At 36.1% G+C, this 25258-nt stretch overlaps 1 protein-coding gene across 2 annotated transcripts in view; it reads left to right on the plus strand.

Annotated features, from left to right (window-relative positions):
- The window catches only part of LYPLAL1 (lysophospholipase like 1), a 37913-nt gene extending 15858 nt beyond the window's left edge, over positions 1–22055 (plus strand). For both annotated transcript variants that reach the window (XM_060644378.3, XM_060644379.1), the window contains exons 3-5: positions 7434–7603; positions 20503–20618; positions 21395–22055. In XM_060644378.3, coding sequence (XP_060500361.2) covers positions 7434–7603; positions 20503–20618; positions 21395–21634 — 526 coding nt within the window. In that variant the 3' untranslated portion in view covers positions 21635–22055. The remainder of the gene's footprint in view (positions 1–7433; positions 7604–20502; positions 20619–21394) is intronic.
- The last annotated feature ends 3203 nt before the right edge of the window (positions 22056–25258 follow it).

Raw genomic sequence — 25258 nt, forward strand, 5'->3', positions numbered from 1 at the left:
CCAAACTTCACCTGGTTAGATTCTTACCACTTTATATGAAATGCAGGGAGCTTACAACCATATAGTTTCCTTTATCTCTCCTGCTTGTTATGCCTGTCATATGTATTTCATTTATGTACATTGAAAACTCTATCAAAACATGGTTATAATTTTTGTTTTCAACAGTGATGCATATTTTAAAGAGCTTGAGAGGAGAACAATAGTCTATTATATTTACCAAGTTGTGGTCTATTACAGCATGTCAGTATGTTTTGATTAAATTGTAAATTGCCATTTGACTATAACATAGTCCTTCTCCTCAACCCTATTTAATAGATGTTTTTAATCAGCTAAGTTAGGGGCATATTAAGTAAAAGTCAGCAATTAACTTGCTGTGTTGATTTAAATGGAAAATATTGCTTCATTTTTTTTTCATTATTAATTTGGACTCTGTTTAATTGAAGTGCTCAATAAAGATTTTTGTTTCTGTAACATACTTTAGTTGTATTTGTAATTAGAGGTTTTCTTGGTTTGGGGCTTACTATTAGAATTTCCATCTTAAAAATAATAGCAATTTTTTAACAAGCCAATTAATGACTTATATGATGATATAAATTGCTCTTGGTGTTTTGAAAAATTCTAAAAGTAATAAGATTTGCATAGTGCTTCTACTTTTTGATTACTATTTTTCGAATGAAGTGTATGTTTATATTTTTTATTAAATGTATTCCAAAACTAGTACTTTTGATTTAGGTGTAGATAACAGTAGATTGATTTTTACTCTATCACTTGGGATTCGATTCCTGTCTGAAGCCCAGTATGAAGATCACTCTCCTGATACCAGGAGATATGTACTTGAAGTACACTTTACTAATAAGGAACCCTACTCAAAACAGCTATTTTGAAGAAATAGTTTTACTTCTTTGGTAATTATTTTCAACAGTACATTTAAATACCCATTAGTATGTAAAAACTTTTTCTTAGAAACTCTTTTTTTTTTTTTTTAAGCAGCTAAAGAAAAATTTGACCTTTTACTAGAAATTGCAATATGGATTTTACAAGAATTAAAGTTAAAAGATATTCAGAGAAAAATAAACTGATTTTAGGTATTTTCTTATTCCTAGCTGACCCACATTATACCCTAGTGTCACAAATGATTATTGACACTCATCATTCAACAAATGCTTGTTCTTAGCACTGAGGGGGTTGCTGTGGAAAAGATAAATGGAAAATAAAAGAGCAACTAAATCTATAAATTTCAAATAGTGATAAATTCTGTTAAGACCATTAAATAGGATAATGGGATAGAGGGAGAGAGAGAGGGAGAGAGAGTGTGTGTGTGTGTGTGTGTGTGTTGTAGGGTACAGGGGAGGTACACTTTAAATTGTAGGGTCAAAGAAGGCTTCCCTAAGGAGGGGACATTTGAGCTGAGACCTAAATGATCATTGGGAGCCCACTGTGCAGAAATGGGGCACAGAGTGTTCCAGGTAGAGGGAATATCAGATGCAAAGCCTCTGGATCAATAATGAGGCTGTCCTTTCAGAAGAAAACTCAGAGGGAAATGTGACTGGTCCCGGTGGTCCTGGTGATTGCTGCGGAAGTGCTGTGGCATGACACATAGGAAGACGGGACCAGGCAATGTTATCTTAAAGGTTATGAATGACCTTCTTTTTTTTTTTTTTAATTTTTTTAATGTTTATTTTTGAGACAGAGAGAGACAGAACATGAACGGGGGAGGGTCAGAGAGGGAGGGAGACATAGAATCTCAAACAGGCTCCAGGCTCTGAGCTGTCAGCACAGAGCCCGACGTGGGGCTCGAACTCACGAACCGCGACATCATAACCTGAGCCAAAGTCGGACGTTTAACCGACTGAGCCACCCAGGCGCCCCATGAATGACCTTTTGATTTAATGACTTTTAGAGACCACAGATCAAAACAGAACTTGGTATCAAGCTGAATGTCAGCTCTTTCGTTTTTTAACTTTGGACATTTTATTCCAGCTTCATACGTTACCAGTGTGTTTGATTGATTGATTGATTGATTGATTGAAGGGCCACACAGATGTTCTTTGCCGAGCATATGTATTTATTGTGGTAATGTCTGAGCTGTCTTATACCAGCTAATAAAGTGATTTATTTGAGGGAAAAGGTGAATGAATATAACATATATGCCAGTTTGTTTAGCTGTTTTAGAAAACAATCTCTTATGCTTTATTTAAAAGTTACTCTAACATTAATAGAAGTATGCATTTTTAATAACGTTTTCTTAACAAAAAAGTTCTAAATTATTATTTATCTCATTAAATTTTCCCAATTATCTCCTTCAAACAAATGGCAATTTTCTTAGAGAATTGGGAGAATAAAAAAACGACTGTATTGGTGAAATTTACATTGGGAGTCCTCCTCCATGGAGCATCTATCTCTGATTAAGGAAGGCCCTGTCAAAGAGAAAAAGTTAAGTGAGTGTCATTTTTTTCTGTTAATGGCTGAGTTCCCAGAATGATTCAGATTTTAGCCTATGATATCATCCTTATTTAAGTATTTAGACAGACAAATAAATACTTAGAGAAACAGCAGAATAAAATGAAAAGGGAAGTAGAAATAATTCCAAAGAGTAACAGTCTAACTCAAGCTTTAAAGTGAGTGTTGTGTATTCAGTTTTCATTCAGAACACTGATTTCAATGACAAATTGAATACAGTTTGGGATTTCATTTTGTCTTACACTGACATTAATACTAGTAGAAACCACCTGCTTTCATTTTCAGAGTACTTTAAGAAAGTTATTCTTAAATAACAGAAAGGGATTCTGGGAGGTGGGAGGCTTGAATGCTTTCTGTGTTCTCTCCCCTTCTGATTCCAATTTATTTACCTCTCTTGAGCCAAGCAGCTTCTGAGGTCAGAAGGCCTGCAGAATGAGGGCGGAGGTAGGTTCTATTGGAGTGCTAGTAGAAATGTGATGGAAAACTTTATCTCCTGTGCACCCATTGAAAGCTTGGAGAACAATGCAGGAGAAGCCCTATATGAATGTGGCAATTCCTGGGAAGAGCTCAGTCTGCAAAAATCTTCCCTTATCTCAGATTTATGTCATCAGGTGTTAATTCCCATAGAATAATGCAATATTAATTAAAATCCCACAAGGACTTTTAAGGAGTATTTGAAATCATTTTAAAAATTACTAAATATTTGATTAATTTCTTAGATAAGTGAGAAAGAATGGATGCCTGAGAAGAGGCAGGGCAAGTCTGAAAAGGAGACTGGTTTTGATGATGCTAGAGAGTGACTGCATTACTCAACTTCAGAACATCCTGTAAAGCCACTTCAATACACTCAATAGGATCCTAACACAGGATGGGTAAATACATCAATAGAACAAAATAGAGCCTTTCTCCACCAGGGTTCTTCACCTGAATCACAAAGCACAGGAAATGGTTTCAGTTACTGTTTTCTTGATTTCCCCAAGGATAATACAGAACTAGTACCATTCCAGATCCACTGGAGAGAAGTCCATTTATTATATATAGTACGCGTTAGACATCAGGACTTAACTCTCACAGAACCTAGTTTGAGAGATTAGATAAGTCAGAACTATAAAATTAAACATATGGAAAAAACGGAATTTCACCTTTGTGAAAGATGTTTTTTCTTCTTTTAGGAGTAGTAGTACAGATGCAATTGATTATCCATATGGGAGAAAATGAACTTGAACTCTTTTTTTTTTTTTTTTTTTAACGTTTATTTATTTTTTTGAGACAGAGAGACAGAGCATGAACGGAGGAGGGTCGGAGAGAGAGAGAGAGGGAGACACAGAATCCGAAACAGGCTCCAGGCTCTGAGCTGTCGGCACAGAGCCTGACGCGGGGCTCGAACTCACAGACTGTGAGATCATGAACTGAGCCAAGTCGGAAGCTTAACCGACTGAGCCACCCAGGCGCCCCAAACTTGAACTCTTATGACACTTCATATATGAAATAAATTCCAGGAAATTTCAAGACTTAAATATAAAAGTGAAAACGAAAATCATAGAAGAAAATTTTGAATTCCATATGTAAACATGTATGGATTAGAAAAGAGCCCTCTTAAATCAGGAGACCTATAAATTTTAGTTGTTTTTTTTGTTTTGTTTTTTAAGGACAGACTATATCAAATGCAGTTACTTTTATCTGATTTTTAAAAAGACACCATAAATACATAATGTCAATATGTAAAAATAGATGTTAAAAAATACTTCAAGTACAAATGACAACTATTTAAGTGTCAATTATAGACCAAGTGCTCTTCTAAACTAATAAAATCTAAACCACAGTAGAAAAAAATAGCAAATGATACAAACAGGTAATTCCATTTATGTTGAGTTCTAAAACAGAAAAAAAACACTATTCTATCGTGATAAAAATCCCTCAGCATTTGCCTGGGAAGTAAATGGGAATTGCTGGCAAAGGACCATGATGGAATTTTCTGAGGTAAAGGGAATGTTCTGTGTCATTGTGGAGATGATTACATTGTTTGGTCTGTGACTTATATACTTAAACATGTACTTTTATGTATGTGAATTATACCTCAGGAAAGTTGATTTAAAACTGTAGCTGATACCCTTAAATATTTTAAAGGATGTTAGCACCTATTGCAGTAAGGGCTGTGGACAAAAGGATGTTCTCTTTTCTTGCATAAAGGTGAATTTTTTACAGCCTTAATGGGAGTAACTTTGAAACATCTAATAACATAAAAATTGTACCTTTCAATCCAGCAGCTCTGTTACTTGGACTTTTTCATAGGAATAAAAGTCCTAGTACATAAAAATATATATGCAAATATGTTTAATGCCGCACTGTTCTTAGTGGCTATAACCTGAGGACCAAATGCCCATTAGTAGGGGAATGGCTGATGACACTGTGGAGCCTCAGTATTAATTATACAGCCATTTAAAAGGATGAGTTCCAACTCTATCAGATGGAAGGATATCCATAAGGTCTTGTTAAGGGAGGAAGCATGATGCACATAAGAAAAGCCAATAGGCTATTTCATATTTGAAAAGAAAATAGTGCTGTAAAACATATCCTATAAAGATATATGTTTTAATGTATGTGCAAGAAACACCTTCGGGGTTGTATATTCCAGATCTAAACATGGTTTACTTAGTGTGAAGGGCAGGATGTGGGGGAGGGGCAGTGGGGAGGTGGAGTGGCGCACAGAATCAGTAAGATTTATATGAAAACCCTCAAAACAGCACACACATGTACTTTCCCATATTTGCAAAATATCATATACCTTCATAAACAAGGAGAAAATGTAGGTTTTTATGTACTGTCTTAGAGGGATATTCAAAATATACATTCAGATTTTAGATAGTGTATTGCAAAGTAACATTTATAACATTCTTCTGTTTTTGTAAATAAACAAGGCCCTTTGTAGATGAGCTCTTGTTTTTAGATTGCTTTCAGTTTCTCTGAGAAACTTCCCAAATATAATCCTCTTGGTTTCCAGGTACCGAAAGTGGATGTCGGTTTATTTTGGAGTGGTATGATCCATATAGAAAAATGAGTTCTGTTGTCTTCAGTACCACCCACTGGTCCCAAAGAGTGGGTATTACCCAAGGACAGATCTGCAGAGACATTGGGGTCCTTTTGATCCAGTGGATAAGAAAATAAGGATTGAATCTAACTAGCTTTTAGGGTTTACTGAGGTTCCACTTGGTTTTTCACTAAAGAACATACAGGTCTCAGTGTCTTTCAGCCTTCCGTTTTGTTGTTGTTGTTGTTGTTGTTTGTTGTTTGTTGTTGTATGAAATAAAAGTATATTTCATACTTTTATTTCATTTGCTTTGGAGGGTGAGAGTAAACAGCTAACTCTGAGTTGGGCAAAGTGGTAAATATAGGAGGAATTCTGCATCTGTGATCATTATTGGTTTAGATTTCTTGTTATTATGGGTGCTTGAATTATTTTTTTTTTTAGTTTATTCTTGCGAGAGGGAGCACGCACGTGCATGCATTCCCTTGAACTGGAGAGGGGACAAATAGAGAGGGAAATAGAGAATCCAGGCAGGCTGCACACTGTCAGTGCAGAGTCCAACACAGGGCTCAAACTCAAAAACGGTGAGGTCATGACCTCAGCTGAAATCAAGAGTCAGATGCTTAACCAATTGAGCCACCCAGGAGTCCCTATGATGGGTAGGTTTAGCACTGGTTGTGTTTTCTAGGGCTTTATTGCATGGAACATAAATCCTATTTTCACTGTCATGTAAGGGGAAAGAACATTTGGCCAAGTGGAAAACAGTTTCTTTTATCAAATCCTCTTATCCCTCATCTTTGGAAAACCTTTGTTCTCCATGTTTATTCTTATAGATCCTTGGGTACCTCTGTGTTTGTTTAGAGGAGTGTGTAAAATTGTTTTCATTTCCCTTCATTTACCTTTACCAACATAGGACATGAACACAGGAACCCTTAATCCCACTGTAATTGGTTAAAACAGAACATTTGGAATACCTTGACACAATGAATAAGATTCACTAATATTGTAACCATCCCACCGTAAATATAAAGCATCATGTAAGATCAGTTTTATTCAGAGCACCCACCTAGAGTATCTTCTCACATAAAACATGAGTCCAACGAGGTACCCAACCTGAGACCCAAATGATGCAAACAGTATGGAATATCTGTATGATCATGTGCTTCCAAAGATTACTTGTACCCCCATTCAACTCTGATTTCAACTTTCCTGATCAACTCTGATTTCAAGTTTCCTGAGAAGATAAAAATAAAAGTTCCAACTCTTGATTAAACAAAAATTTAGCCCCCATTCTAAGAATGATCTGGATGAGATCAAGAAAGCTCTTAAATTATGAACTCATCTTTCATACTTAAGTGCTACAAATTAACCACTTTTTAAAAGCATTTTGGTGAATCTTTTTTCCTACTCTTGAGGTATTAAACTTTTTGCAGAGATAAAAATTATTCACTTAGCTATGAATACTAAAATATTGACCCTATATTTACAGGGGGACAAGAGGGTGAGAAAGGGCCTAAGGTAAATCAAAATAAATTAAAAAAAATAGACCTGAATAATCAGTCATTTAAATTGAGCAGAAGAAAATATATGCATGCACACTATGTATTTATTAGTTTTATAATTAATTTGTAAATATATATATTAATTTATATATATAATTCCTTTTTTCACGGGGATTTTCTGGAGAATTTATCAATATGTAAAGATGGAGAGAATAAGGAAAGATGATGAGTTGACTATTAGTAAATGTTAATGGAATCAATGTAATTATAGGCAAGTTAATGCAGTATGCCTGAGGCTGCTTTTAATATGAATTCTTTAACTTTTAAAACTTGGAGGAAAATGAAATTATTCAGCACACTAGTATTTTAGAAATTGAAACATTCATTTTTAATAACATTCCCTTTTCCTTTTTTTTTCTTCTTTTTTTTTTTCTGGTTTTAAACAGGCCATATACTCCTATGAAAGGAGGAATCTCCAATGTATGGTTTGACAGATTTAAAATATCTAATGACTGCCCAGAACACCTTGAATCAATCAATGTAATGTGTAAAGTGCTCACAGATTTGATTGATGATGAAGTAAAAAGTGGCATCAAGAAGAATAGAATATTAGTAGGTAAGACCTTTAAATGTTAGTAAATTTCTTTCACTTTTGCCTATTTCTATACATTGAAATTTACTTGGAATATTATTTAGAAACACCTGTATATCACTTGACCTGTTCATTGTTTCAAATATGAGTTTACATATTGAAGGTTTTAAAAATATTGAAATTAACAGCTCCTGAAACTTTAATTCATTTTCTTTAATCATAACTTAACTTGAGAATTCCATGTTTAATATTCAATTAAAAGATTATTCATTTCAGTTTTTAAAACATTTTATTTTGATTAGCTTGAGTTTTATAAATATGCTTAAACTACTGTTACCATGATCAAGGTAGAGTATACAATCAAAATATAATATAAAATTAATGAAAAGTATACCTTTCAGAGTTAGTGTCACAGGAATAAGGCATTTATAAACTTTTATTAAACATGTCTTCAGCAATCTCTCTTCCCAAGGGGATATATATACCTTTATATAAGCTGTTTATTCTACTTAATGCCCTTTCCTTTTTCTGTAATCATCAAATACATAAACTATTAAAATCTCTATTTATATAATACATAGGAAAGTGAGATTGGCTGGGTAGAATGTGGATGGTACAGAATATATTTTGGTGAATGAGTTTTATTTTCAAATACAACTATTCAATTTAAAATGACTTGCATTTAATGATGAAATTGTAAAGCAAATTAGCTCTATCATATTCTAAATAACCATAAAATGCACATTGAGATCTTGTATAGACAAAATTTGGTAAATTAGTAAACTTCCTTTGTGTTTATTGAAGTACTGAACTAGTCGAGTTGAGAAGCAGTATAATATGATGAATAAAATCCATTGTCTTCTGACTTGCCTTCAACTTCCACTTTTGTTAATTAAAAGCAGTGAGCCCTCCAGCCCAGTAACATCACCTTCCTGGTCCTCTGTTTCAGCATCTAAATACAAAACATAAGGGGGTGCCTGGGTGGCTCAGTCAGTTAAGCCTCCAGGTTGGGCTCAGGTCATGATCTTGTGATTCTTGAGATTGAGCCCAGCACAGAGCCTGCTTAGGCTCCTCTGTCTCCCTCGCTCTCTGTGCCTCCCTCACTTGCACTCACTCTCAAAAATAAAGTTTGTTTTAAAACATAATGGGAGTGCTGGGAAGACCATGAGGAAAGGCACGCAACTCAGTGTAGGGGTAAATTATAAAACAGTTACAAAACAGAATCCAAAATGTGGGAATGTATGACAAAGTCTGTCATTCAATCATTTAGCAAATATTTTCTAAGTTCCTACTGTGTGCCAGGCATGTTAGATGCTCAAAGGGACACACAGATCAATAAAAAAGGATCTGTCTCACAAATGTTAACAACCTAGAAGAGCCATTAGGTACTTACAGTGATTACTGTAATGCCAGCAAGCCTGTGATAAGTGACCTAAAGCAGTGTACCTGCTGGCTCTTCAAAGAGAATGATCACATGCATTTATTACTTCTTCCCAGGACCCATCACAATTCCTGGCACAGAGCAAATGCTTAGGAAATTTATAATGAATGGCATGACCTGGTCAGTGAATTGCTGATTTAAGTAATTAAGTACCACAGGAATTGAAAGCAGAGATCATACCTTGAGGCTATTCAAGAATTAATAGGAAGGTAGCAGTGGCATTTGAGATTTGAGATGCACACATAAATAGTTTTATCTATTGTAGTGTGGAGGTCTAGGCATAAAGAATGATATGAACTCGAAAAAGTAGTGCTTGTTTTTATCTGTCTGGACGTTAGATGGCTTTCGCAGAAAGTCTGTTGTCCAAGGAAAATGCCTTGTTGACTCTGATAGCTGTGCTAAGAGACTGCAGAGCAGGATGGTATAGTGACAGATACAGGTTCAAATGTGACGTCTGCCTTGTTACCACCACATATACCTACACTACTTTTCTGCTGCCTCACCTGTGTGGGAATAACAATACAACATCTGTTTTCCTGGGAGATGGTGTTTGTAAAATACTTGGCTCATTCTAGGCTCTCGAATTCTCTCTGGTTCCCCTTCTGTCCTTTATTCTGTGGATGATTGGTGAGGGATGATCAGAGAAGGTCTGTGAGTCATGCAGCTCGTTAGAACTGTGTGTCAGGAAAACTGATCTGGCAGGAGGGTTAAGTGAACAGATGCGAAGTTGTGTGTGGGGGAAACCAATTCAGTAATTGATCAATTCAGTAGTTAATTCCGAAGTGATTGATTCCAGAGATTCCAAAGTAATGTGATGACAGTGGGAAAACCAAAGATTGGGATAAGAATTTGCTTTAAGATAAAACTGCAAAATCTTCATATGTAAAAAAGTAGAAAATATTCTGATTAGTACTCAATGTATATGAGCTAAAGATTCTGTCATGTTGACCGATAACTGCCATCTGCTCGTCTCCTTCCGTCCCCACCTCTTCCCTTCCCCACATCCATCAGCTACTTCGTATTACTCATCTCTGGAAAGAGGCCGTGGGGACTGTTGTAAGGTCAAAGAGCTAATAAGAGTTTTGAATTGGGGCACCTGGGCGCCTGGTCATGATCTCGCGGTTCCTGCATTCGAGCCCCAGATCGGGCTCTGCACTGACAGTGCGTAGCCTGCTTGGGATTCTCTGTCTCTCCCTCTCTCTCTGCCCCTCCCCAACTCACGCTTTCACTCTATCTCGAAATAAATGAATAAACTGTAAAAAAAAAAAAAAAAAAAAAAGCTGGAATTGAGGTTTACTTCATTTCAAAGCCCATGATTCTCCCATTCAATTTAACTAAACATTTTTAAGACTTTTAATACATATTTTTGAATTCCTTTCACCAAAAAATAGTACCAGTTGGTACTTCTCCCACTCCTATTAGAATGTCCGTCTTACTGTATCGTCACTGAATAATATTGCCTTGAAAAATATTTGCTAAAAATAAGTAAATGAAAAGTCGTAATTAATTCATACTTATTTTGTTATTCTCCATCTACTTCTTTTTGTTGTATTTTAACACAGGAAGGCTTTTCTTCGTTGTCTGTTACTCTTTCCTTTTATGATTTTCTTTTTCCAAATAATGTCTTAGTGTGAGAAAGTCTCTAGAACTTGGATAAATATTCAAATAGGTTTTCTACTGGTTTTCTATATGTGATTTATTTTTTACCTGTACTTCTTTGAGTCATCTGGAATTTATTTTATTTGCTTTTTACCATATCATGGAGATTTTAATATTTTCTAAAGTACCAAGAGAGCCTTGTTAAAGTATAGTCTTATTTAGGGGCTTTAGGTGGCTCAGTTGAGCATTCCACTCTTGATTTCAACTGAGGTTGTGATCCCAAGGGTTGTGGGGTCGAGCCCACATCAGGCTCTGTGCTGAGTGTGGAGCCTGCTTAAGATTTTCTCTCCCTCTCTCTCTCTTTCTCTCTCTCTGCCCCTCACCTCACTCATGCCCTCTGTCTCTTAAACAAACAAACAAACAAAAAAAGTCTTTATAAAGCCATCAGTAATATGGTCAGTATTTTATCAAAACACCATTGAATCTGTAACAACAAAATTTCTCTGTGGAAGCTTTGTAGATTATTACATTGCAAAATTTAAAAAATTGAAATTTATGGCAAAGCCATATTAACATGTTATATATAATAGTTATATATTATTTTTTGAATACAAAACGCTGGAAAAGGAAGATTTTTTTTAGAATTTTTGAGATGAGCTGATTAGCTTCAATAAAGCCTCTTTCTTAGCTTACAATGTGAAAGAGACCACAGAGCACAGACTCAGTGTGCTTTGTTCTTGTTACCTGTATTGTTATTTAACTAGTCAGTGAACATAAATCTTCAATAACAGTCTATAACATTACATGTACCCCAAAACACACATGATTCTTGACCTCTTATACTATGACAAAACATTCATCATAATACCTCCCCTTTTTTGTTTGCCGTCTTCTTTACGTGGGTTAGCTTCTAATCCTAGATTCACTACTTTGTAGGCATAGGATCTCCTTAACCTCTGTGCTTGGGCGATAATAATATACCTATCTTACAGATTTGTGATAGTTGAGTTAGTCAAAATACTCAGGAATGTGTCTGGCATGTAATTTTGAGACCGTTTTCTTCCTGTTATTAAACAGTCTTTATGCCATGGTCACTCCAAAGAGCAGAAGGGCCCTACTAAGGCCACGGCCGCCCCTGGGAGACCTTTAGACGGCTCACCACTTCTTCCCCGTCATCTGTTTTCTTTCTCCTCAGTGGTGTACATGCTGGATTTCTTGCTTTCTTTTTCATGCATTATTTAAAAGGAAGTTACTGCTTAATAACTTCCAACTGGTTTTTGTGCTTTTGTGGTATCTATGATAGTACATTTTAAGTGGAGTAAGATTTAAGTGCTATTCATAACATGTTAACGAAGGAGGGGTTCCGTGGGAAGTCAAAGAAAAATGCATTTAAGATTCTGACCAATTTTTAGTACACACAAACACAGTGCACTACAGTGAGTTTGGGTTATTTTTAAAAAGTCATTGTAAAAGGAAAATTTAGAAAATTTTAATATTGAAAAGGAAAAACATGGAGATAATAGGTAAAACATTTTTAATTGTTATCCTTATTGATTTTGTTTAACATGTGATAACATTTCTGATTTAGTATCATATTATATGTGCTCCTGGAGCCCTTATCTCTGAGATTATAACTGCAGCCAGTGTAAGCTTTATAAAACAACACTATTCTCTGTATTTGAGTGGGTGGGGGAGCCTGTTCTGTGTCTGTGGTTTTATTTTAATTAGTGGTATTTTATTAAGCTTCGTTTTAAAGACAATTGCTTTTATAATGTATGTTTTGCAACTATTTGGGGGTAGTCTGTCTATTTTGCTCAGGTTAAAAATGATACTTCTTATACTAAATTTGATCTCCAAATTGTTAATAAAAATTTTAAGTCTTGGAGTACCGAGAAAACTATCAAAACGTTTATAGCCTGATGAAGAAGGTACAGAAGTAAGGTGTTCTAATACAGTGTATTGTAAAAGTGTATACAAGGTACAATGTGAGCAGTGAGGAAAGAACAAGTAAATCTTTTGGGAGGAGTTAGGGACTGCTTCTTAGAAGAGATGGCTCCAACTGAGTTTTAACGAAGGAGTTAAAATATGACTGGTAAACAGAGAGGGAAAGAAAGCAAGGGGCACATCAGAATCTCTCAGAAAATACTAGTTTAGTATGCCATCCAGTCCCCTAGGATTATCAGATTAGATACAGAGAATGATGTGATCAAGTGTACATTTCAGAAGGCTTATGCTGATAACGCCATAGATGTTGGCCAGTCTGAAGGCCAGGAGAACAGCAATAGATGCAAGGGAATGATGGCGACTAACACACAGTTTCAGGATTTAGGGAACATGAAGATGAATAAGATTATACTTGAGGACATTATAGTGAACTGCAAATGTTAGCTATGAAAGCAAAATCTTGGTTTTCTAGTCATCAGTGGAAATATATTGCTTTCTTTTTATTTTATTTTTATCTTAGAGAAAGAGCACGGGAATGCTGAGAGGAGAGAGAGAGAGAGAGAGAGAGAGAGAGAGAGAGAGAGAGAGAGAATCCTGAGCAGACCCCATACTAGGGCAGAGTCTGCTCCAGATTCTCTCTCCCAGTCTCTCTCTGCCCCTCTCCCATGCTCGCTCATGCACTCTGGCACACCCTCTCTGTCTCTCCGTCTCTCTGTCTCTCTCTCTCTCTCTCTCTCTGTCTCCCTCAAAAATAAATAAATAAACTTTAAAAACATAGTTATTTATTTGATTTTATATATTTATACCACACATGATTCCACAGAGGGTGTGACAAAAGTTAGGAGAAAGACAGGCAGCAGAACAGTGACTTTAAATCACTTTCTGATTTTTGACAAGATAGTTATTAATAAGCCCTGGGATCAAATCTTCTATTCTGGGAAAATTATTAGTAATGCTAGATCATCCTGTCTAATTCTTATTTTATTAACATATTAACATCTTATTTTATTAACATCTGTATCTCTGTTACTATCTGTCTTAAAACTCATTTCCTATGTTTCTGTATAATGTGACAAATCAAAATGGAGAAAGGTATAAAATTTTTCCCATGTGTACTGTTGTGCTTTAAAAGTGTATATAGTAGTAATACTACTAAAATTGTTGGCATTTATATTACACTTGACAGTTTTTAAATTGCTGTTACTATACATCATAATGTTTTATTTTTAGATAGTGTTTAAATTATGAGGTTGTTTTCATGCACAATATCTCTTTTGAGCCTTGTGATAGGTAGAACAGGAAATTATTATTCTCATTTCAGATGTTAAACTAAAAATCAAACAGGTTACTAGCTAACATAAAATTGAGTTGGGACTAGAACCCAGACCCTTTGACTTGGTTCCTTTTGTACTAGGATGGGATTCCTTTTTTGGCCACTAGGTGGTGATAATTTGTTAAGACAAAACTGACAAAATTTAGGTTTAACTTCGATCTAGGATGTATAGAACCTAAAAACTGATATAACCAGATAACATATAAGAATTTTGATAACATGAGCATACTGTCAGAATTATGGAGCAGGGAGAATCAAGTGCTCCTGGAATTACACCTGAGTCATTTACATGGATGTTTTAAATGCCAACCATGAGGGAAATGGTTAAGAGAATTATGGTCTATTAATATAATTGAATATTATGTAACTATTAAATGCTATATGTACACACAGAAGGAACTTTGTAAGTATGTGTTCAATTAATAAAATTACGGATTTTATAATTCTGTTGAAAGACTTTCAAGTCAGTATGATACGAAAGAAAAAGCAAGGTACAAAAAGTGGTACATGTAGAGGGTTTAACTGTTAAGTGAATTTTTAAAAACATGTTTAAATTATGTATGAAGAGTGAAACTTTGGATAACTCATTTCTGTCTGTAGGGTGAAAACACTTTGTATACTGGGTATATATCAATGTATTAATTTTACAATATTTAAAATAAAAATGAAGGGATAATTGGAATTACCCAGATGAAGATTAGCACCCGAATTTATAGGCTCCCTTTGGGCTGACCTTCTACAAGTTTCTTCTGAAGCTCTTTCTTGACCTAACACTTGGAGAATGATAGCAGTTTTCTATTTTCTTTTAGCATATATGTGTCTTAATTAAACAACTTGTGTTTCTTCAACAACAATTAGAACTTTAAAGGCTTGTAACTGCTGTTCTAACAGCTTTTTATGGAAGATGATAAGTATTCTGTTTACCCTGTAAATTTTGTATTGGAGGAAAATTACAAATAAATATGTATTCCCCAATTCTTTGAGACTTTATCATAGCTCAGTCTGAATTACTATAATACATAAGTTAAATGGAAGAATTGTTGAAATTTGTAGGGAGGGTAGATTTTATTACATTTTAAAAATCCTATTCAATTGATGGTAAACTTGAATTATAAGTATTTTTTTCCTCTGGATTTTGTTTTCAGATAGACTAGTTTTCCCAGTATAGTTTTTTATACATTGTTTCTGTTTTATTTTATTTAAAGAGTTCATAAAAGCTAGGTTTATTATTTTTTTAACATGTTTTATTCAGCTTGTTAATCTTAAATGTATGTTGAAATGTTAACTCTTGACGTTTTAATACCTTGCCAGCAACTATAAATATACATTATAACCGTTACCTACAATGAGTTTACTATTTGGTATTTACTTATTGAACAGTATATTTTATATTGCATTTTAGTCATTTAGATGGAAATTGAATTCAAATAACTAGTCTTTTGTGTTAAATTTCCTTCTATTAGGAAAAAATACACAAAGTCCCTTTTCATAGTAAAATGTGATGCTAAAGGTGATTGTATTGTCAAAGATGGCTGGTGAGAAATTGCAGATTACCTCACAAGATTATAATTGGGCAAAGGACTTAGATTAAATCTTTAAATAATAAGATTTCAATGAGTACATTTATTTTCATTGTAAATTATGAGTATTAAACATGAGGTTAAATGTCTGTAGGATGCATTTATGTTTCTTCAAAATGATATATCATATGTGGGAAAATGTTTTCTTTCTTACTTTTGGTTTTATTCTTACTAGACTGGTTTCATCTAGGGGCTCTGAAACCACACAAAGTAATTAGGTTTCTCTGATCAATAAAAATGAAATGATGGAGGGGGGAATTGAATCTGTAAAATTTTTTCAATAAAGTTGTTTTTGCTTATCGTATGTTCAAATTCTATCTTGTGATGTGATTTTTGTTATCAAAAAAGTTTTTTTTTTAATGTTTATTCATTTTTTGAGACACAGAGACAGGTGTGAGCAGGGGAAGGGCAGAGAGAGAGAGGGAGACACAGAATCCGAAGCAGTCTCCAGGCCCAACCTGTCAGCACAGAGGCCAATGCGGGGCTTGAACTCACAAACCATGAGATCATGACCTGAGCTGAAGTTGGACTCTTAACCGACTGAGCCACGCAAGCACCCCTCTTGTGATGTGATTTTTAAATCTTTATCATATTAAAAGTTCACATTTAATGATCCTAGCCTCAATATTTTTTATGAAATATTTTCTTTTTGCTCCATTTATGAATTTTGAAGCTTTTTTCGATTGTTGGTGCAGCTGAGATTACCTAGAACTTCATTGTCCAATATGATAGTCCTTAGCCACATGTGACTATTTAAACTTAAATTTAAGCTAGTTAAAATTAAATAAAATTAAACATTTAGTTCCTTAGTCACGCTGGTCACATTTAATATGTTCCTTAGGTACATTTGGCAAAAATAGAATTCAAGCTCTTGAATTACTCCAAAAAATAAAAACTTTGTTCCTACAGCCTTGGTATCTATAACATAGGGATTTCTTGTAAATCATGGCCATATTTTCACTTTCTGTTCTTACCCATTTTACCTAAGGCTGAATTGTCTGCTTTACAGCTATTGATTTTTTCTAAGATTGTGATTCTCATACATTTCATTTATGGGTATAAGAGCTTTTAAAAATTAGAAATAGGCTTTGAGATTGCGGTAGTGGGTCTAGGGCTGAGTCTGGGAATCTCTGTTTTCAAGGAGCCAGATTTAGGAATCATTAGCCTGGGGCACCCTAACAATTCACTCCTGCATTTTCTAAGCTTTACTTTTATGTCAAGTCCGATCACCAGATAGCTACATTTCCTGATGATATAAATGTGTCCCCTTACAGAAATATTCTTATGGGACTACAATTACATTTATTCACTGATTTGATAAAATATTTAAGTGCCTACTATGTGCCAGGCACTGTTCTAAGCATAGGGAGGGTACATCAGTGAATAAAACAGACACAAAACCCTGTTCACATGAACCTTATTAGACCACTGAATGTTTTCTTTATGTCCCGGACTTTTTATAAAAGAATCAAGAGCAGAAGTGGCTGTATGTAAAACGTCTGGTTTTGAGTTTTATGTTCAATAAAGACCTACTTGACAAATTCCACCCAGGAGTTCAGCGCTAGGAAAAGCTTCTAGTATGATTTGGCGTGATCGCTTCTGTTAAAGAATGCTGTCTTGCTACAGGGGAGCAGTTGGAAGTCGAGTCATTCCCCTAGTTGCTGCTGCTCCCCCGTACCGCGGTCTGTGTCCCTCCTTCTCTTTTGTTCTTTATCTCTCATTCTTCCAGCAGCCCCATCTCGCCTCCCTCACGTTCCGCCCTCATTTTAGAGATGCAGTTTTATTGTTAAGAGTGGGTTTGATTATAAGCAACCCTGAATTTCATTTTATAAGTCAATTGGAGAAAGGGGGGATCTGAAGGGATGAAGCAAAGAACGCATTTGCTGAGACTGGTTCTGTGAACTTTACAGAAGAGGCTGAAATTGTGTTCTGCAAGATACAGATTCTTCCTCTCAAACTTAAAGTAGGCGTCTGTTTTTACAGAAGCTCTGTAAACTTTGAAAGTCCTTGCTGTTTCGACTTTTACACGTGATTATGAGGCATTTATATATTATAGATTTAAAAACTTGGTGGAGACCCTAGAGATCATCTAGTGCAATTATCTAATCTTACTGGAAATGAGATCCTGGGTTTTAAATAATTTACCTAAAGACACTCGGCGAGAGTGTCACTGGTAGGATTAGAACTCAGTTTCCTTTACTTCCACGTGGTCCTCTCCCTCCAGACTTTGAATTAGAAAATGCATCATGTCCTTTTAAATACGATAAATTTGGGGCACCTGGGTGCCTCAGTCGGTTAAACGTCCGACTTCAGCTCAGGTCATGATCTCGTGGTCCGTGGGTTCGAGCCCCGCGTCGGGCTCTGGGCTGACGGCTCAGAGCCTGGAGCCTGCTTCGGATTCTGTGTCTCCCTCTCTCTCTGCTCCTCCCCTGCTCATGCTCTGTCTCTCTCTGTCTCAAAAATAAATAAAAACATTAAAAACAAATTTTTAAATACGATAAATGTAAGAGACGTGTGTAAACTTTGTATTATTTTCACCCCGTAATACATGGTTTCTAACTGAACAGACTTTATTGAGTTGTCACTATGTAGCAGCCACTGTACTCACCACGGGGGCACGTGCAGTGGGGAGGCCAGCTTGTCAGCACGTGTGCACCAGACGGTGGAGACACTTTGCTGAGCTCCCTCATGAGCTCGCAAGTCCCACATGATGCTGGAAGAAAGAACCGTTTCTTACCCTCAAAGAATGCACCACCAGTTTTTCAGTCTGTAATATGCAAATGCTTAATAAGGCCCAATCTAGAGAAATAATTTATATTTAATAAATGAAAACATGATAGCAGTTGTATTTCAAGAAGCGTTTGCTTTATAACCCACGTACTGTATTACATAGAAAATCTTGAGAAGCAAAGACAAGTCTGTAACTAGAACGGTGGCACAACCCAGGAAGTTTAGAATTCTTTCTGCTTACTTAACAGTGAATGTTCACCAGAAACACTAGTCTTGTCTGCGGTAAGGTCTTCATATCCACGTGGAGCATGGCAAAGGTTCATTAATGTGCACGTTCATAGGTAATGGAGCTCAGTGTTGTTTTTTTAAGTTTATTTATTTTGAGAGAGAGAGAGAGAGAGAGAGAGAGAACATGCCCACGGGAGAGGGGCAGAGCAAGAGGGAGAGAGAATCCCAAGAGAGAGAGAGAGAGAGAACATGCCCACGGGAGAGGGGCAGAGCAAGAGGGAGAGAGAATCCCAATCAGGCTCTGCACTGTCAGTGCAGAGCCCAACTCTGCCTGAACTCGTGAACTATGAGATCAGGACCTGAGCCAAAATCAGGAGTCAGATGCTTAACTGTCTGAGCCACCCAGGCACCCCGGAACCCAGTGGTTTTTAACCTTTTTGGGAATTTGAGGCACATATGCAACTTTCACAGTCAATTTTAAGATGTGCGTGCTGCCTCTGCCCCTGCCAAGCCCATTTGTGATCTCTAATTAACCATATCTGCATCTGTGGCTGGTGTGGGGGCTATTTTGAAAGAACCTTTCAAGTGGTTCTCCTCCATGGTGCACTTCTGCTACTGACGAGATCCTATTATTTCCCTCTGGTATGTTGAAAACCACAGATGTAATATTTATCATACACTGTAATTATTTACATATTATGTGCTTCTCAAAAATCTAGACTTTGCAAGCCTCGTAATCGTCACTCACACATTGTATCCTGGGTCCAAAATGATACTGTCGGTTGGCCCAATAATACTATTAAATATTATTAAGTAAATAAATAAAATATAAAAATACATAAATAAAATTTAAAAGCCGTTCTATTCTAATAAATACCAGAAGATAGGAGAGAGCACATTAAAGTCTGTTGCAAGCAATCTAGATTCCAAAAGTCCTGGTTTACAACTAAAATTAGGGGTACATCCTTAAGCAGGTCACCTAATCTTGGGCCTCCGTTCACTTCATCTGTAAAAGTAGATTGTGGTAAATTCAAATTTATAGTCTCTAAGGACTCAGCTTTACACTTTGTTAAGTGAAATAAAGCAGGAGGCTGGAAGCGAGATCTGGATTCTGCACCCGTGTATATTCTTGTATTTCCATAAGAGTGTGGCTGTGTGATTCACTTTCTATATTTATTTCTCACAAAATGTAAATAAGATGCCTTTTAAGTCTCACTCAAACTGGGGACTAGCATCCCTGGTCTCTCCCCTGAAGTTGGGTCACCAGGTCACCTACCTGTCTCCATATCCTGTGATGTCTCTGGTGCCCCCTTGAGGAGAAGGGCCCATGTATTTTCATATATGTGCTACCGAAGGGAGCACAGGACCGTGTATTTTAGACTGCATATCTCTAGTGACTAGCACAGTGTTTGGCACATAAAAGACAATAAAAGTTTGTTAAATGAGTAAATTATTTTTTTAACTTTGAGAAAGTTTATATAGGTAAGTACGTTTTTAATTATACCATCACAAATCAGTTTCCAAAACGACATTGTAATTTAGAGATGTTTTAACTGGCTCACCAGATTTTTGATCATCCTCCCTAAAAAATCGCTAAGCATCTATTATATGGCAGAGACTGGGAATTTAACTCCTCATGGGGCTCAGAGCTTGGCAAGAACGACAGAAAGATGCATGTTATTAATTCTAGTTGCAGTGAGGACTCCTATAACACAAGTATAAGCAAAATATAAGTAGACACTGGATGTTTAAACAAATAACACTTGTACTATGACTCATATTTTGAACTATGGTAAATATTTTTACTCGTTGAACATGATTTCTTTGTTTAATTCCAGCTCTTTTTGTAACAAGTCTCCTTACCAGTGATGACAGATGAGCCCGTGTCGTTTACGCATTGCAGGTCCTTTTTTTAATGAGATCTAAAGTAGACTAAATTTCTTTTTCGCACTGTGTCTCCAAATATTTTAAAACATGCATGGAATATTGGCCCAGATGTATCTTGTTCTGAATTATTGTTGCATATATTCTGGCTTTTTCTGATTAAGTGAATTTTTGCTTCTTTTAGGAGGATTTTCTATGGGAGGGTGCATGGCAATGCATTTAGTGTACAGAAATCATCAAGATGTGGCAGGAGTATTTGCTCTTTCTAGTTTTCTGAATAAAACATCTGCTGTGTACCAGGTAAGTTCCAGATTTTAAAGACAAAACAAAACCAAAAAAAGCGTGAAATAATCACACATTGAAACTAAAACAAAATTGATCATGAAGCAATTGCAGTCGATGCACAGAGCACTCCTGGGAATCCATCCCCAATTAGTCGTAATGAATATTAATTCCAGCTGGTCATTAATGTTCAGGAAATACCATAGAAAGAATATTATTAAGCATGGTGTCCAAGAGGAAAGGATAAAAATCATATGTATCCCTTACACATAATAAAAATAGAGATGATCATAGCCAGGCTTGTTTTTTTATGTCATGAACATAATCGAAACAAATGACCAATTACATTCCCGACACCTGTCTCATAGCAATATGCTAATATACGAAACGATACTATAGTGTTGTAACTTCATACCAGAATTAGAAACAGCAGATACAGAAATGAAAACTAGAATGTAATTTTTCTCTTGATGGTGCCTGCATTCCTCCCTCTCTCCACTCTCTATGTAAAGAAGTTTGTCTGACAGAGTCACACGGTTTCTTCAGGAAATGCTTCGACTGTGTTTGAGACGGTCCTGTATGGAGTCAGTGCTGGTCATGTACAACCATAGCTCACTTGGTGCCAGCAACTAGCCGAGCCCCCAGTCCAGGACCACCAGTGTGCACCTTAGACCACACCACCACTGCCTCTTTTCCCTTTAAATATTGGAAGTTTTCTGCCCTGTCTGATTTCCAAGAATGGTGTTCATCAATGAATTTCTTAAACTTTTCCATTTGTACATCCTGTTCTTCAGGCTCTTCAGGAAAGTGATGGTGTACTCCCTGAATTATTCCAGTGTCACGGCACTGCAGATGAGTTAGTTCCTCATTCTTGGGGTGAAGAGACAAACTCCGTGTTAAAGTCCCTAAGAGTGAGCACGAAGTTTCATAGTCTCCCAGGTGTTTACCATGAGCTAAGCAAAGCTGAGCTAGAAAAACTGAAGTCATGGATACTTCAAAAGCTTCCAGGAGAAATGGAGAAGCAAAATGAATGAATCAAGATTGATTTGTTGACCTACCTGTAATGTCTTTGTGAAAAGTGGTTTTTACTGCCAAATTATACTTTGATAAGTGATAATTAAAATATTGTTATCAGTAAACAATATCAAGCTTACTGACTTATTTACTGGTTATTGAAATGCTTAGCACCACAGAGAGTAGCATCATCTTATTCATGGTAAATATTAATTTAGACAGACATCTGTGTGTTATTTTTCAGATACATTTGTAAATATTTGGAGACCTTTTAAGTAATTAAATGATTAAATTTTAAAAAGTAATGTAAAGTTGGTTTAAGTAAGAGCAATGAGAAAACATGAAAAGGCTTAACATGGCATTTTATTTACAAGTGTCCTATTTTGTTTCCAAATATTCAGGAATATTTTAGATGTGTTTATTATCGATTTCTGATTTAAATCCATTGTGGCCAGAGAGCATATTTTGTGTTACTGTTTTATCTGTATTCATAAAGGTTATTGGCTTGAAGTTTTGCTATTTAATTTGTTTTGTACATTTTTTGGTCTGGTTTTGGTATCAGGGTAATACTGACCTCATAAAATGAATTGGGAGGTGTTTTCTCCTCTTCTGTTTTTTTGGGAGAAATTGTATAGAATTGGCATTAATTTTTACTTTAAATTTTTGTTGAAATTCTCTAGTGAAACCTTCCGGGCCTGGAGATTTCTTTTATCTCTTGACAGTGTACCTACAAGTTTATTATAAACACCTCACACTTAGTACAAGAACCTTCCATTTTCCCCTTCCTGGTCTTTATGCTATTTTTCACACTTTACTTATAAATAGCATGTACCATAAATCTCACAACACATTACTACTCTCTTATTTAAAGTCAGCTTTCCTTTAAATCAACCTAAATAATGACGAAAAAATCTTATATGTATACCTGTGTAGTTACCACTTCTAGTGCTCTGCAGTTATTTTGTGCTGATACGTCTTTCTGGTATCCTTTTCATTCTGCCTGAAGGACATCCTTTAAATAATTCCAGTACAAATCTGCTGGCAATGGATTCTTTCAGCTTATATGTCTAGGAAAACCTATATTTTGCATTAGTTTTGAAAAGATACTTTCACTGGGTATGAAATTCTGGCTTAACATTTTTTTCTTCAGTATTTTAACTTTTTTTTTTTTAATGTTTACTTTTGAGAGACAGAGAGAGAGAGAGAGAAACAGAGCGCAAGTTGGGAAGGGGCAGAGAGAAGTAGACACAGAATCCAAAGCAGGCCCCAGCCTCCAAGGTGTCAGCACAGAGCCCGACGCAGGGCTCGAACTCATGAACTGTGAGATCACGACCTGAGCCGAAGTCGGACGCTTAACTGACTGAGCCACCCAGGCACCCCTTTTCTTCAGTATTTTAAACATGGCGTTCCACTATCTTCTTGCTAACTTTATTTCACACAGGAAATCTGTTGTTATTATCTTTGTTCTTCTACGTCTAATTTTTTGGTTTTTTTACTTTTGCTGTTTTTAAGATTTTGAACAATTTGATTGTGATATATATTGGTCTGGTTTTTCATGTTTCTTATCCTTGTGGTTCCTTCTAATCTTTTTGGGTGTTTCTTTCGTTTCAGATACTCTCCTCACATGCATGTGGTGATTAGTGCTCTAAGTAACCAGGTAGACCATCCCTGGTTCTCTGGAGTTCTCCTTCCATGTAACGTACTCTTCCCTGGGACACTGTCTTACAAACTCTAACCAAGCTGATCTACTCAGACTCTTAGCTCTGCTTCTCAACATAGGAGTCCTCCAAGCCCCACCCCCTCAGCTCTGTGGCCTGGGAACTCTCTCAAGGCAACAAGCTGGGGCCATCTGTAAAGCTCACCTCGTTTCCTTCCCTTTCTGTCAGAGAACACCGTCTTTTACTGCCTGATTGATGTCCAGTATTTTGAAAAAGTTTGTTTCCAGTATTTTGGCTTTTTTTTTTTTTTTTTTTTTTTGTTGTTGTTGTTGTTGTTTCAGATGAAAGAATAAATTCCTTCCTTGTATTATGTCAGTGGCTGGAAGCTCCACTAAATTATCCTTTAAAGAGGTTTACCTTTCTTTCATTCTTTTTATTTACTTTTCTTCAGTGCCCTTCATTCCTTAATGTGGTTTCAGATTTCCATATGCTATCATTTTCCTTCTGCCTGAAATACTTCAACATTTATGATAATGCAGGTCTGCCACTATTAAATTCTTTCAATGTATGGCTGAAAAAGTCTTATTTTGCCTACAGTTTTTTAAAGATATATAGAATTCTAGGTTGACAGGGTGGTTTGTTTTTTTTTTTTCCTTTCATTATTTTATTATTTTTTTTTAACGTTTGTTTTTGAGAGAGAGAGAGAGAAGAGGGGAGGGACAGAGAGAGGGAGACACAGAATCCGAAGCAGGCTCCAGGCTCTGGGCTGTCAGCACAGAGCCCAACTCGAGACTCAAACTCATGAACCGTGAGATCGTGACCTGAGCCGATGTCAGATGCTTAATTGACTGAGCCACCCAGGTGCCCCTTACTTTCATTACCTTAAAGATCTTACATTATTGTCTTCTAGTTTGCATTTTTTTGTGTTGTTTTTCTTTAAAAATTTTTTTAATGTTTATTTATTTTTGAGAGAGAGAGAGAGACAGTGTCAGTGGAGGAGGGGCAGAGAAAGAGGGAGACATCTGAAGCAGGTTCCAGGCTCTGAGCTGTCAGCACAAAGCCCGATGCAGGGCTGGAACTCATGAGCTGTGAGATCATGACCTGAGTGGAAGTCAGAGGCTCAACCGACTGAGCCACCCCGGCGCCCCTTCTGCTGTTTTTCTAATCTTTTTTCCCCTGGCTGCATTATAGTTTTCCCTATCTTTAGTTTTAAGCAGTTTGATTATGACACGCTTTGGTGTTGTTTTCTCCATTTTCCTTGTGTCAGGAGTTTGTTGAGTTTCTGTTTTTTAGATCTGTGGATTTATAGTTTTCATCAAATTTAGAGACATTTTGGCCACTGCGTTTTCAAATCTTTGTCTCTCCCTCTTCTCTTTTTTGGGGACTTCAGGCTTACTGATACTTATTCCTTTTTCCTTTTTTTTTTTTTTTTTCATTTTCACTCTACATTTCATTTTGGATGGTTTCTATTGCTGTGTTCATTGATGTCCTGCAATGTTTCATTTGTTATTAATCCTATCCACTTTTATTTTTTACCTCGGATACTGCACATCTCTAGAAGTTCTGTTTTCTTTTATTTGTTGCATTTTATATTTAATGTGCTTATTCTCCACCTTCTTGAATATATGGGACATAATTAAAAAAACAGTTGTAATATTCTTGAGTCAATCATCTCTGTCATTTGTTGGTTTGTTTCTATCAATTAATTTCTCTTTTCATTAAGGATGATATTTTCTTGCCTTCTTAGTGTGCTTCATGATTCTTTATTAGCTCCCAAATGAGGTGAGTTCTACCTCATGAAGTGCCAGACCATTTGCATTTCTGTCAATACGAGCTGTGTCACAGAATGCAATTAAATTACCTGAAAAGTACTTAGAAACAGTTTGATCATTTCAGGCTTCCTTTCTGGGGAGGTTTCAGAGCAGCGTTTCTCTGGGACTAATTTTGCCTCCCCACTCAAGCAGTACATTTTGGGTAATCCAGCTG

Source organism: Panthera onca, chromosome F1, assembly GCF_046562875.1.
Source record: "Panthera onca isolate mPanOnc1 chromosome F1, mPanOnc1 haplotype 2, whole genome shotgun sequence".
Taxonomy (NCBI): Eukaryota; Metazoa; Chordata; class Mammalia; order Carnivora; family Felidae; genus Panthera; species Panthera onca.